Source organism: Nyctibius grandis, chromosome 3, assembly GCF_013368605.1.
Source record: "Nyctibius grandis isolate bNycGra1 chromosome 3, bNycGra1.pri, whole genome shotgun sequence".
Lineage (NCBI taxonomy): Eukaryota > Metazoa > Chordata > Aves > Nyctibiiformes > Nyctibiidae > Nyctibius > Nyctibius grandis.
Window position 1 is genome coordinate 75364765 of NC_090660.1, and position 14685 is coordinate 75379449.

Genomic DNA, 14685 nt, shown 5'->3' on the forward strand with positions numbered 1-14685 from the left:
CCTGCCTGCGTGGCATTGTTTGCTCTTCCTTAACTATGTTTTCTCCATTTTGGCTGAGAGGCTCAGCCGTGTCCTGCTGTGGGTTTTTTGGAGCTGGATGGAACTGCCTGTGTCAGGCACAGGGCAGCCCCGGCCTCTCCTCACCAAGGCCACCCCTGCAGCCCCCTCACTGCCAGCACCTTGACACCAACACCCAATACAGTCTTGTTCAATTAAAGTATTTTTGAATGTCATGAAGGAAGCTTGCAGTTTCATATGCACGTTATACCACCAAAACCCCACTGTTGTTAAAATAAATCTTACAAATATACATAAGCTAGGATTCATCTAACTGTTTCTTAGAAGCTAGTTTTGGTTACTAGATAATCTGGGATGATATGATTGAACCACGGATGTTGGCTTTTCAGCAAAGCTACCCTTTTAATTAGGACAATGTTGTGGCTAAGGTATGTAGTCAGAGATAACACTCTTCTGTGTCTTATCTATGGAATACGATTGCAAATGTTTTTGTTCCATTTTTCCACAATTTAGATTGCAAGGAGATAATTTGGCAGAAAGGCCAGAAGATGTCTCCATGGTATCTCAAACATCTGAACCAGCAGTGTCAGACGCTGATGGTAAGTTACGTAAATATTTGCTGCTCATAAAAAAAACCCCAAACATTAACACCTTGAATTTAAGAGTAGAGGTTATGTCTGTAAAAGAAGATTAAACACTTCCAGAGAGTATTCTGGGCATTTGAACTCAATCGTTTACACTTCAAATCTGTTAGAAGAGCCCCTAACATGGTTTTGTCATGGCCAGTTAGCACTCCAGAATATTTCCTAGGCATATTTTGGGAGCTGCCTTGGGCCAGGATTCCTTCTTATTAGACAGTTTGTATGTTTGCACACTATTTTGGGTGTAAAATAGCTTAATAGCATAGACATGGGCTGTTCATTGCCAGTTGGCTTCTATGCCAAAGAATGGTCTTTGGAATATTTAATTTAATACTACAAATGCATCCACAGGATTCAAATAATATACAGTAAAAATAAAAAAGAGTTACAGAATTTCTCCCGTGTTTTTAAACTAAGTATCGGAAATGCTTCTCTGATCTCTCCAAGCACCACTGACTAGAATTAAAATACAATAAAAAGGAGTTTTTACAACAGCTCTGAAGAATATTTTTTCTCCTCATACAAACATAATCACATGTTGCCCTAATCTGCAGTCAGAACACTCAGCCTTATTTCAATTTCTGCTCAGGTTTTTGAACAGAATAACACCTGAAATCTAATGGAAAAGGCACTTTCTAAGGGATATCTTGCCAGAGAATGCCCTGCTTTCCTATGAAAGATTAAGTTTATGAAGGTTAACTTTATCTTAGCTGTCACTGGAATGGAGACAGAAGGGAATAGAGGTTTGGACAGAGAATCTGCAAAGATAAATCTTTCAGCCCATTCCCTTACTGTTGGGCAGAACCAGCCGAGTCTCTTAATTGGAGGATTTAATTTGTAGTTTAGTCTTCAGCAGCCACAGACAAGTTAGCTATGTTGATTAATTAATGCAAAACAAATTGGAACTAGCTTTTGTTGATTTTAATTATCCTACTGTCTGCTCTTTAGTGCTATTAGGTATGACAGCAACCTGAGCTTTTGCTCATTTCTCTTGCCTCCTTTGTAAACCAATGTATATCAGCATTAGTAATTAGTATGTCTTTAAAGGTAAATTTTTGAAATTGGTTTTGTGAGAATGCATGTCTTTGTGCAGCCATGCCATTTGTTTTTCCTTTCATCTGCCATTGATCACTTTATAAACAAAATTAATAGGGCATTCAGAATCTCAAAATATGATGTTCTTACAAGCTTGATGAAGATTGTCAGCAGGAGAGACCCAGATGGGTGAATGCACTCAAGCCCTGTGAAAAGAAGGCAAAATTCTTCTGTTATGAGAGTAACCCACAGGAAGGGAGATGGTGGTGGTGGCTTATTTGGGATAGGTAAGGGGATATGCAAGCATGAGATTATTGCAGCAGAAACAAGTAGAGGGATAAGACATACTTGTAGGAAAAAGTTCTACAGTTCCTGAAACAATTAGTTTTTAACAGATCTCTGCCTTCCTTTTTCCTTCCTATGTACCCTTGTTCTTGAAGTGGACATAAGCCCACTTTGCCATGCCATCTTCTGAAACTGTAGGCTTCAATAAAATAGTAAGCTGTTGCTAAGTGGCAGAGGAACCAGGACCGAAGAAGGTAAAACTGTCAGAAAGTGCTGGATGCTCTGTAGTAATGAAGCTGAATCTTTCATGGTCACGGAGTATGGAGCACAAGAGTGCTATAGCCATTGTAACTTGGACCACTTTATATTCTTCTGGATACTCTGTAGTCAGTATGGATATAGAGAAGATGGAGAATGCTTTCGATAAAAATCACCTCCAATAAAAATATAGGGAGTAAAAGTTAGATGGGTAGGTGGGGCAATGACATTCATGTTATAAACACATCTATCTCATGTCTGTGAATATACATGAACATGTTAGTCATATAGCTAGAAAACAGCAAAGCCCCTAGGGCAAAAGGACTGAGGTCAACAGTGAGGTAATGCCAAATTTCTGTAAAGAGGCGCCCTCAGAAATGTTTAGCCTTTCAAAATATATTTTTTTTTCCTAAAATGTTGGCTAGTGTAATACATTTTGATTTGAAAAAAAGCACAGCTGGATTTTACAAGTAGGCACAGACTAGAAACAGGCACAGAACTCAGGCAACTGCCCATTCTATCAATCTTTCCTATAAATGCAGCACATTACTTGTTTTCTGTGTATCTGTTATTTATTTCCAATAAATATTTTGTATGAGAAGAAGAGACTCCTAAATATACTGTTAGAAAACCCTAAGTAACCAAGGCATCATGTTGCACTGAGTTTTTAGTTATGTCCTCTTAAGAATGTATTGTGTCATGAAAAAGTTACTAACAGGCTTCACTTACCAGGTTTATTTGAATTGATTTTCTGCTCTTACTTATCAGTACCAATGACCTTACTGAGAGAAAATTATGTATTGGGAAGTGCTGATGTAAACTATTTGTTCAAGAATATGCAACCAGGGTGCACAGCAAAGTTGAGGGTAGCTTTCTTTAGATAATGATCTGTTTCTGGGTTACTGGCAAATTGTTGTTAGATCTGGAGCCTCTCTCTTGTGGATTTCAGATGAATGAAGTTCAGAAGTAATTGGCAGCACATCTGATCTAACAGCCCTTATAAATAAGCCTTACTAAAGCAATTCCATCTAATAAAGTCAATATAATAGCTTATGTAAAAAGGTCATCTGCAGCATCAGGCACTATACTGACTCCACTGGCAATCTGGATCTGGTTCTAATTAACCACTACACTGATTTCCCTCTGGTATAATTCTGCTGAACTGGACAGAGTTGTGTTTGATTGAAGTAGTAAAAATGAGAAATAGGAATGAGGTCTCAAGACTGGAGAACACAAGACACTTTAGCGCTGCTGTTTCTTTTTACTGTCCTAAAAGATACCTCTCAAAACTGTTTCCCTTTTCCATTGGACCACTGCACAGGAAAGAACTAAGGGAAGAATTTAATAGCTAGATTTGTGATTTTGATTAGAAGCAGCAGCTACAGAGACCACACAGCAAACTTCCCCTGTAGATGACAAGCCTGTCAGGTTTGTCTCTTGGATCAGTCCTCCATTAAGCCTTGCTCTTGTTCTTTAGAGATAGATGGGGAGAACAGCTGAGGCTTCAAAAGATAGACCCTGCAACAGGACTGATCCAGTAAAAACCTGCATCTGTCAACCCCACGTCTTTTTTTCAGGTTGGGGGGATTGTAGAGGTCATCTACTACTGTGTATTTTTTTTTAATTTGGATGTTAAGAAATAGTATCACCAAAGGGTAATTGTTCATTTAATCCCAGTTGCCTATAAGTACCATAGGACCTTGTTTCACTTGTTTCAGTCTCTTGTGCTGAAAAGCACCTTACTCTTTGAGTGAAAGCCATGATATAATGCAGGAAAAGAAGACATTATTGCAAATAATATCTTTACAGTCAATGCATTCTTTTAGAAGGAACTTAAAATACGATAACTTATTAGGGAATAAACTCTTAATATTGGATAAATGAAAAGCGTAGCACTTTAAACTTCTAAAGCACTCCTCATTGTCTGAGAAAAGCTGTTTGTAAAGCGAGTTAACTTTGCAATGTAGTATGTAACTCCACATATTTCTGAGGTGTGGGCAAAGACTTGTTTCTTTCTGTGGCTCTACCTGGAATAATATAGTTATATGGCACTATGCCACAGTGTGTACATGTGGTATTTTCTATGCTATTGTGTTATTAGATCTACAGATTATGCTGTGATACATAATATTTAACTTGCTAAATAAATTTTGCTAAGCAAATTTCCCATCAGTAGTTCATTCCCTATCAAACAGGAGTCACTGTTTTTTATTATTTGCAGTTAGCCAGCTCCTGTTTCTATCCAGTAGAAACTAGAAAGTTTCTACATGAAGAAACTTGAAAAGACTAGGATTTGTAGCTTCTGCGTATTTTTTTTCCCCATTAAAGTGGCAATATAGTAGAAAGTTCAAAACAGGCATTTGGATGTAGAGGAAAAGTTTGAAATTGGGCATGTTTAATAGAAATAAGAATGTATGAAATGCACATAGTGCTATTCCAGATGGAACTGCATGACCGGGGTAAAAAATTAACAAGGATGCAAATACGTGGGAATTGGGGTTGAGAACTAGATATAGCAGTGGCAAAAATGTGGCATCATCTCCCCATTCCTGCACAGTTCTCTGACCACAACTTTGCATCATCATCACCTCTTCTTCCTCTGCTTTAATTTGTGTTTGCAATGAATGTGGTAACCATAGTTGCTGTACTTCAGTATAGTTCTGTCTTTATAGTAAGTATAGTCTGAGATGTTTAAAAAATCAGGGCACTTGGGAAATATAAGGACCTCCCTGCTAAGTGTCTGAATAACAGCAGAACTTAGGGAAGATCACAGAATCACAGATCAGGGCATCTTTTGTGCTTAGCCTGCTTGTGAACGAACAGCTTTCAAGTGCCTAGCAGACTATCAGGCAAAGAAGCAGCATAGCATTACCTGGAAATTGCTTTCTCTGACATAGGTACATAAATTCTGTTTAAGTCACAGAATCACAGAATTTTAGGGATTGGAAGGGACCTCGAAAGATCATCTAGTCCAATCCCCCTGCCGGAGCAGGATTACCTAGATCATATCACACAGGAACGCATCCAAGCGGGTTTTGAATGTCTCCAGAGAAGGAGACTCCACAACCTCTCTGGGCAGCCTGTTCCAGTGTTTAGTTACCCTCACTGTAAAGACGTTTTTCCTCATATTTATGTGGATCCTCCTGTGTTCCAGCTTGCACCCGTTGCCCCTTGTCCTGTCAATGGATGCCACTGAGTCATTCCGTATGTGTCAAAGAGGCATTCTAGACTTCTCACCAAGTCATGTTGTTTTACAAATGTGGCAGTATGGGCAAAAATTATAGCTTGCATGGCTTTTAAGCATCACCTAAAGTGACCAGAATTTCTCACTTCAAGGATTTTAACTATATTCTAATTAGTTTAACAGAATTAATTAAATTTAATTTTATTGATTTTATTAAAGCTGAAGATCCACTACTCATTTGTGTAAAGGACAGACAGTATTTAGTTTTAATAGTAAAAATAATAAGTAACATGTGAGACACCTTGGCAGCTGAAGGAAGCTTGCTTATCACTCTAATCGTGTTACAGACACTGTTCCACATTGCATTAAGCTTATAAATTGAAATTAGACATAAAATCAGATGTAAATTAAAATCCATTGAAGTGTAACTGAAAAGCAATGCATTTACAGTAGCCACATTTACCTTCCCAGCAGTTAATTTATAGGCCTTTCATTTTCAAAGTGACTAATGCTTACTTTATTAGAGTGATTTACTTCTCTTCTACCTCTTTGGAACAGCTCAAGTACCCGAGGTTGAAACACTTACAGAAGATATTGATGAATTTCAGAGTGCCTCTCAAGTGGCAGCATCTGTAAGTATCTTCCCTTGTGGATAATCCTGTAATTTTTAAAAATAGTTTGATAAAAATTCGATTTTGCATAAAGATAAAAGTGCTTGCCAAAACTGTCATCCTAGAGAGAAGAAAACTTAATTTACCTAACCCTTCAGAATTTTCAGTTCTCTGTCTGTTTTAATTTTTTCATTCTAGGAAGGGTGATATTTTGAAATAAATTATTATAATCTCATATAAAACCATATGTTGTTGGACTTAGATGTATAGCTCCTATTGAAAGTGCAGTCATTTTATACTATGTCTGTATGTTCTTAAAAGTTAGTCAAATATCCATTTTACTAGATAATATTCAGTTTTACAAAATTAAGAGAAATAATTCAAACTCTAAATTTCATTATGAAATATGACATTATAATATCTCAACTATAATTTAGCTTTTTGGTAACTTTTGCTTTGAGACTAATAAACAAAAGGTGTCTATTTAAAATGTATGGCTAATTTATATTTTTTTTTAAGGAATGCAGTATTATGCTTGGTAATATTTTCACCAGTTCTTTTATTTTGAAATTTAAGAAAATCTTTGCAGATTTGCAATTTGCAGCAAATATAACCAGCAATAAAATAATTTTTGAAAAATTTGAAACAGTTGGGGTCCCCAAGAGCAAGGGATGTTGAAAATACCTTAGACACTCGATTAACATAGATATACAAAACAAAGGGAAGTTTTTACAATTTGAAAAGTGGTAATGACTGTAAGATAAGGAGGCTCCAGGATGGTCTCACTTCAGATGGCTGGGCCATAGGATGGGTGATGCATGAGATAAGGGAATTGCAACAGCTACCTTGAAGGACGTGGCCTACGTGATCCTCAGACGGAGTTTGCGCAGAAGCAGGGGTCAATCAGCGAACACAGTGAGGAAGACTACAAGCTTTCATCTAAAGACCCCCCCGACGACCACCAGGGAAAACAACTGCGCATGCGAACGGACATTTGCATATCTCATGGCTATGTAAATGACTTCTCGGAAATCCTATGACTATGTATAACGTTATGGTATATATTCTCTGAAAATTTGCCAAACCGGTGGAGCACTCATGGTGGATAATCCCCAGTGCTGCCCAGCGCTGCAATAAAGAATGCCTGCTTAATAACACATTCTGGTGTTATTGAGTTTTCTTTCGGACTCCTTACTCAGCCGCACCTAGCTTCCCACTTCAGTGAGGAAAGTTAGAAAGCAAGGGGGTTTGGAGATCTCCGATTTTTGTATCAGTTTTGGCGAGCCAGGCAGGAGACTCTCTGTCCGGCTGCGGGACCCCTGGGTCGGAGACTCCCCTGGCTGGCCCCGGAGACTTCTCTGGAGGGACTCTCCGATTTGGCGGATCCATGCGGGGACAGACAAGGACCACTGGTAAGGAAAGGCATTCTTTCTGTGTTTGTTTTGTTTTGTTTTTGTTTCTGTTTTTGGGACCGGTCATTTGGAGCTACTCATAAGTCGCGGTTCGTGAGAACCCCGCCGGGTGGCATACATCTGCATGTACGATTTGTATTAATCATCCGGTTAGTGCAATCGTTTGTTTGTGCATTTGTATTTGATTTTGACATTTGCATGTACGATTCGTATTAATCTTCTGGTTAGTGCGATCGTTTGTTTGTGCATTTGTATTTGGGGCTACTCATAAGTTGCGGTTCGTGAGAACCCCGCCGGGTGGCATTTGGTTACATATGCGTAGTAATACGTATATGTTTGGTATACGCGTATTTGAAAATCTTTGAATAACCTGTGTCGACATTTGTCATCTGGGGAGTAGCAGCTGCTGTTGTTAACTTTGTAATCTCTGTACCTTTGTTGGTCTCCCCGAGGTTTTGGCGGGGGGGCGAGTGAATGTTCGGAGGAAAATTTGTTTATTGTAACTTGACTTTGTATCTGAATTTGTATGATTGTGTGAGTGAGACGTACAAATACGTACGAAGCGAGTGCGGAGTCCATATCCGCAGTTCTGTTATCCTGCGAGGGAAACAGCCGGAGAAGGACAAAGTGATTGATAAATGTGTGAACCTGAAATACTGTCTATAGTAATTGTTAATCGTTGTCTCTGTGTGTAAGTGTTCGGGCCCCAGTCCCTGTCTTTGTGTGTTATAAATTTTTGAATGGGAAACCAACAGGGTGGAGGTTTGAAAAAGAGCCCTTCGGGCTGCATTCTGACTCACTGGAAAGATATTGGGGGACCACCTGGAGGAAGTGCGAGTCGTAAGACTCTGATAAAATATTGTAATCAGTGGTGGCCTTTATACAAGTTATATGACGGAGAAAAATGGCCTGTTAACGGAACTTTAGATTACAATACTTTGTTACAACTTATGTTATTTTTAAGAAGGCAAAGAAAATGGGATGAAGTGGGTTATGCAGATATGTTCTTTACTCTGTGGAATCACCCAGAGTGGCAAAAGGAATGTGGAATTAATTTAGCACCCCAGGACCCTATGGTCCTGGTGATAGGAAAAAAAAAAAAAAAAAAAAAAAAAGCAAAATGGGAGGTTAAAAGGATGTTGCTTGGCTTGTAGTATTGTACAAAAGTGTTTAAGGGTTGGTGCACAGAATGAAAGATTAGATAGAGAAGGAGATGCTGCTGGGAATTATCAGGATGATCCTGAAAAGGTTGCGAAAGGATCTGAACTAATTGTGAAAACCCAGGAGCCTGACTGGGAGGATGTGGATGCAATGTTGGATACTGCGGGGAATGCGGTGTTTGTGAAAGTGGCCAGAGCCCAGGTGCAGGCTCTGATTCTGGCTGGAATTCTGCCGGGAACAGTGGATCTCTGTTTTTGGGACAATCGGCAAATGATATTAGGAGAAAGCTACAGAAAGTGCAAGGAATGGATGTGAGAGATTTAGAGAGGTTGCTGGAGACTGCATGACAGGCGTATCGGAATAGGGAGAGTCGGAGGGGGAGAGTGAGGGCGGAGTGGCTGCCGGTGCTGCAGCGGCTGCTCTGCGCACCGCAGGGGGCCAGAGACCCTCTCGGAACTCACCGGGAAATAACACTAACGCTGTGAGACGAAGTGCAAGTGCCCCACCGAGGGGAAATCAACCCCTTCTGAAAGATCAATGTGTGTGTATTGTAAGCAGATAGGGCATTGGAAAAAGGATTGTCCGAAACTGAAATCGGTAATGGTTTCTGGTATAGGAGCTGACTGATTGGAACCAGGGGAATCTTCCCTAGCAGAACCCTGGGTAAAAATGCAGCTAGGGAAAGGAGAGAAAACTGTAGAATTTCTAGTAGATACAGGTGCCACCTTTTTCAGTATTGAATCAGACCTTATTGTCAATAAGTAAACAATAAATAAGGTTCCTCCAGTGCATTGATGATAACTTTCTGATGCAAATGGTGGATGAGCCAACTAGGAGAGGAGCACTGCTGGATCTGATCCTCACTAACAAGGAGGGTCTGGTTGAAGAGGTGAAGGTTGAGGGCAGCCTTGGTTGTAGCGACCATGAGATGGTAGAGTTCAGGATCTCATGTGGCAGGAACAGAATAGCTAGCAGAATCACAACCCTGAACTTCAGGAGGGCCAACTTTGGCCTTTTTAAGCAATTGCTAAGGGAAATCCCATGGGTCAGGGTACTAGAAGGTAAGGGGGCCCAAGATAGTTGGTTAGCGTTCAAGGACTGCTTCTTCCGAGCTCAAGATCAGAGCATCCCAACAAGTAGGAAGTCAAGGAAGGGGACCAAGAGACCTGCATGGTTGAACAGGGAACTGCTGGGCAAACTCAAGTGGAAGAAGAAGGTGTACAGATCGTGGAAGGAGGGGCTGGCCACTTGGGAGGAATATAAGTCTGTTGTCAGAGGATGTAGGGAGGCAACTAGGAAAGCTAAGGCCTCCTTGGAATTAAACCTTGCAAGAGAGGTCAAGGACAACAGAAAGGGCTTCTTCAAATACATTGCAGGTAAAGCCAACACTAGAGGCAATGTAGGCCCACTGATGAATGAGGTGGGGGTCCTGGAGACAGAGGATAAAAAGAAGGCGGAGTTACTGAATGCCTTCTTTGCCTCTGTCTATACTGTTGGAGGCTGTCCTGAGGAGCCCTGAACCCCTGCGGCCTCAGAAGAAGTCAGGATAGAGGAGGAATCTGTCTTGGTTGATGAGGGCTGGGTCAGGGACCAATTAAGCAACCTGGATGTCCATAAATCCATGGGCCCTGATGGGATGCACCCGCGGGTGCTGAGGGAGCTGGCGGAAGTCATTGCTAGGCCACTCTCCATCATCTTTGCTAAGTCGTGGGCAACGGGAGAGGTGCCTGAGGACTGGAGGAAAGCGAATGTCACTCCAGTCTTCAAAAAGGGCAGGAAGGAGGACCCGGGTAACTATAGACCGGTCAGCCTCACCTCCATCCCCGGAAAGGTGATGGAGCAACTTGTCCTTGGTGCTGTCTCTAGGCACATCAAGGATAGGGGGATCATTAGGGGCACTCAGCATGGCTTCACCAACGGGAAGTCTTGCTCAACCAACTTGATAGCCTTTTATGAGGATGTTACCCGGTGGATAGATGATGGTAAAGCTGTGGATGTGGTCTATCTCGATTTCAGTAAAGCGTTTGACACGGTCTCCCACAGCATCCTTGCAGCTAAACTGGGGAAGTGTGGTCTGGATGATCGGGTAGTGAGGTGGATTGTAAACTGGCTGAAGGAAAGAAGCCAGAGAGTAGTGGTCAGTGGACAGAGTCCAGTTGGAGGTCTGTGTCTAGCGGAGTCCCTCAAGGGTCGGTTCTGGGACCAGTTCTATTCAATATATTCATTAATGACTTGGATGAGGGATTAGAGTGCACTGTCAGCAAGTTCGCTGATGACACAAAACTGGGAGGAGTGGCTGACACACCGGAAGGCTGCGCAGCCATTCAGAGAGACCTGGACAGGCTGGAGAGTTGGGCGGGGAGAAATTTAATGAAATATAACAAGGGCAAGTGTAGAGTCCTGCATCTGGGCAAGAACAACCCCATGTACCAGTACAAGTTGGGGACAGAGCTGTTGGAGAGCAGCGTAGGGGAAAGGGACCTGGGGGTCCTAGTGGACAACAGGATGACCATGAGCCAGCAGTGTGCCCTTGTGGCCAAGAAGGCCAATGGCATCCTGGGGTGGATTAGAAGGGGTGTGGTCAGCAGGTCGAGAGAGGTTCTCCTCCCCCTCTACTCTGCCCTGGTGAGGCCGCATCTGGAGTATTGTGTCCAGTTCTGGGCCCCTCAGTTCAAGAAGGACAGGGAACTGCTAGAGAGAGTCCAGCGCAGAGCCACAAAGATGATTAAGGGGGTGGAACATCTCCCTTATGAGGAGAGGCTGAGGGAGCTGGGTCTCTTTAGCTTAGAGAAGAGGAGACTGAGGGGTGACCTCATTAATGTTTATAAATATGTAAAGGGCAAGTGTCATGAGGATGGAGGCAGGCTCTTCTCAGTGACATCCCTTGACAGGACAAGGGGCAATGGGTGCAAGCTGGAGCACAGGAGGTTCCACTTAAATTTGAGGAAAAACTTCTTTACGGTAAGGGTGACTGAGGCTGCCCAGAGAGATTGTGGAGTCTCCTTCTTTGGAGACATTCAAAACCCGCCTGGACGTGTTCCTGTGTGATATGGTCTAGGCAATCCTGCCCCGGCAGGGGGATTGGACTAGATGATCTTTCGAGGTCCCTTCCAATCCCTAACATTCTGTGATTCTGTGATTCTGTGATTCTGTGAAAATGTTAACATTGTGGGAGCAACTGGGCAGGTTGAGAAAGCTTTCTTTTTGAAACCATTAGAATTCAAAATTGCAAAAAGTGTAGGAATTCATAAATTTCTCTACCTGCCTGATGCTCCTAGACCACTTTTGGGAAGAGACTTGTTAGAACAATTGAATGCTGAAATAAAATCTAAAAATGGATAAATTGAGTTTAAAGTACCAGAAAAGAATCACATTGAAATTCTGTTTGGCTCTCACTGAACCCCAAATTAAGGAAGAAATTATACACTAAATAAAGAACCAAGTATATCCAGGAGTGTGGGCCTCAGGAATGCCTGGAAAAGCTAAAAATGCAGAATGGTTTGTTGTTAAACTTAGAGAGAACACGGCCTGTTAGGATAAAACAATATCCCCTGAAACTGGAAGATAGGCGAGGAGTGAAAAGTATTATAGATGACTTGCGTACCTGGCAGGATCCCTTAAAGCGACAGTGTCGCCCTCCAGCCCGCTTTAAACTTCAGCTTGCGCCCTTCACCTGCTTTAACTTTGGCTTGCGCTTCTAGTCTGCTTTAACTTTGCCCCATTTCTCCTGTGTACCCCGGATAGGTCTGATCTGTATCACGTGTCTGTATTATGTGTTCACCTCTCAGGGATGTACGGGGTGGGAGGTCTTGTGTGTGGAGTTCCGGTTTTCTGTGTGTGCCTCTCAGGGACGATTGGGGTGGGGGTTGTGTGATGAAAATCCCTGTTTAGCCAGAGTCTTGTGAAGATTTACGTGCCGCCTCCCTGAGACGATTACCTCCCCCACCCCCGGCTTGTTGTGTTTGTAGACCAGAACTTCATCAGAACTTTGTGGCTTGTGTGCCTGGATTGTGTAACTGGTGCATCCGAATTCTGTGTGGAAAATTGCTTGGTAACTAGGATCTTGTGTGAAACCTGTTTGTGCATCCTGATTGTCAGGGTCCTATACTTACTTGCAAGTATCCTTGGTGATCAAAATAACATTGCTAGACATAAAATACATATCTAAAGAATATATCTGTTAGATCTCATTGCGCACGTTTTTCCCCAAACCACGCATGCGCCTTCCAGCCCTTCCGGGAGAAGGTGCTGGAACATTCCTTATTGGGTTGGGGGTGTGGAAATCCATTTTCCTACTGCGTATGCAGACCCCAACTCCAGCAGACCAGGGCAGCGTGACCACCAGTCTCTCAGTCGCAACGTAGGCAGCGAACTCATCTGCGAATAGCCAAACGAATCGTAAGAATTAAAAAGGACAGAATGTGGCTGTCACCAGGAGCTGCAATTACGCTTCTGGTTGCACTCTTCCTTTCAACTTTTATTTTAATCATTCTTGGAATACTTAATCTTCTGGCTTTTTATGGTTATGATTTATCCTGTAATTGTCATTGACCTTGTGTTTGCAATTGTGGACAATCACCTCCTTCTTCTGATCCCCCAGAGCCATAAACCTCCAACATGGCCTGAGATACTTTCTATTCTCTTTCAGTTGTTGAGATATTGTTAAGTTTCTGTTCTCTTTAAACTGTTGCTCTTTAGATTGTTAAGATATTGTTAAAAATTTGCCAAGATTGTTAAGATATTGTTAAGATAATTACTATGTACATATCAAGACAGTGGATGAAGCTGCCCACCCGGTATGTAAGTGTGTCCTGTTTTATTTGTTATATGGAACAATATTTTAAGTTTGCTTTATTGTTAAAATACAAATTTCCATATGAGGGCTGCCACATTTTTCAATATAACTTTCATGAGAGAGATAAATAATGTTTGCCTACAACTTTCTGTTTGAAAAAGCAATAAGCAGTATTTTAAACTAAGGTCTGAAGACTAATTTTGTTTGAATTTATTTCTGTCTGACAAATTGTCGATTGATATATTTAAGTTGTTAAACGATGAAACAAAGAGGCATTACCTTCATGTAGTATTCTTTTCATGACTTCCAAGTGCCCAGTGAATTAAGCACATTCTGTTTTAACATGTTATGTGGTTGTGTAATGTTGTTGTCCGTATTGTGTATTGTCACCGTTAATACTGTACAACTTGTACCTACCTCATCACCGGGTGGCATTGAATACACCAACCAAAGCCATCCGTTGTACAAATTGTTTGAATCTGTTGATTGTTTGCATTTTAGGATTATAGCCAACTGATTGTAAAAAAGTTCAAATGCTCTTTTCCTACTTTACTATCCTTTTCTTCTCCCACCACCACGGGATCCCGAAGACAGCGATCTGGGACAACATAACAAACTTTGAGCCACGGGGTGGTGTGGAGGACCATAAAATGGACTCTTTGGGGCAGACAGCAGGTGCATTTAGTTATTTTGGGATAAGTGCGCATGTTCTATCTGCCAGCGACAAGCTCTGTTACCGAGGCCTGTGGACACGCATCCATTGGAGGAGACCTACATGGAGACACATGCCCATTGGACAACACGACTCCATGGACTAGCCGCAGGATCCTTACAGCCTCCCTGCTTCCCCCCCCCTGCTGCTGCTGCTGCTGCTGCTGCTGCCCCCTGCCGCTGCCTGCCTTCTCCTCCGGGTGGTGCCTACTTCTGCTTCTTCGTCTGTATACCCCCCCACCACCGAGGAAAGAGGACCGACGGCACACCCTTGGATCTGTGGTGGTGACTAACCCTGCTGCTCTCTCCACTCTCCTGCTTAGTTTTCTCCTCTCACTTCCTACCTTTCCTATTGCTTTGTTTTCTCTCTGCCCTCTCGTTCAATAAAGCGGTCTGAGTGGCAGCATCTGATCTCGTTTATGCCTTAATGTCTTTCTCTCTTCAGAGCATAACACACCTATTTTACCTGTTAAAAAACCTGATGGCAAAACTTATCGATGGGTGCAGGATTTGCGAGCAATAAATTAGATAGTTAAGGGTTTCTATCCAGTAGTGGAAAACCCATATACTTATG

At 42.0% G+C, this 14685-nt stretch overlaps 1 protein-coding gene across 1 annotated transcript in view; it reads left to right on the forward strand.

Moving 5' to 3' along the window:
* The window catches only part of C3H8orf34 (chromosome 3 C8orf34 homolog), a 193757-nt gene that overhangs the window by 158311 nt on the left and 20761 nt on the right, over window positions 1-14685 (forward strand). Inside the window, exons 9-10 of the mRNA XM_068396838.1 lie at window positions 532-617; window positions 5980-6053. Of these exons, the coding sequence (XP_068252939.1) occupies window positions 532-617; window positions 5980-6053 (160 nt within the window). The remainder of the gene's footprint in view (window positions 1-531; window positions 618-5979; window positions 6054-14685) is intronic.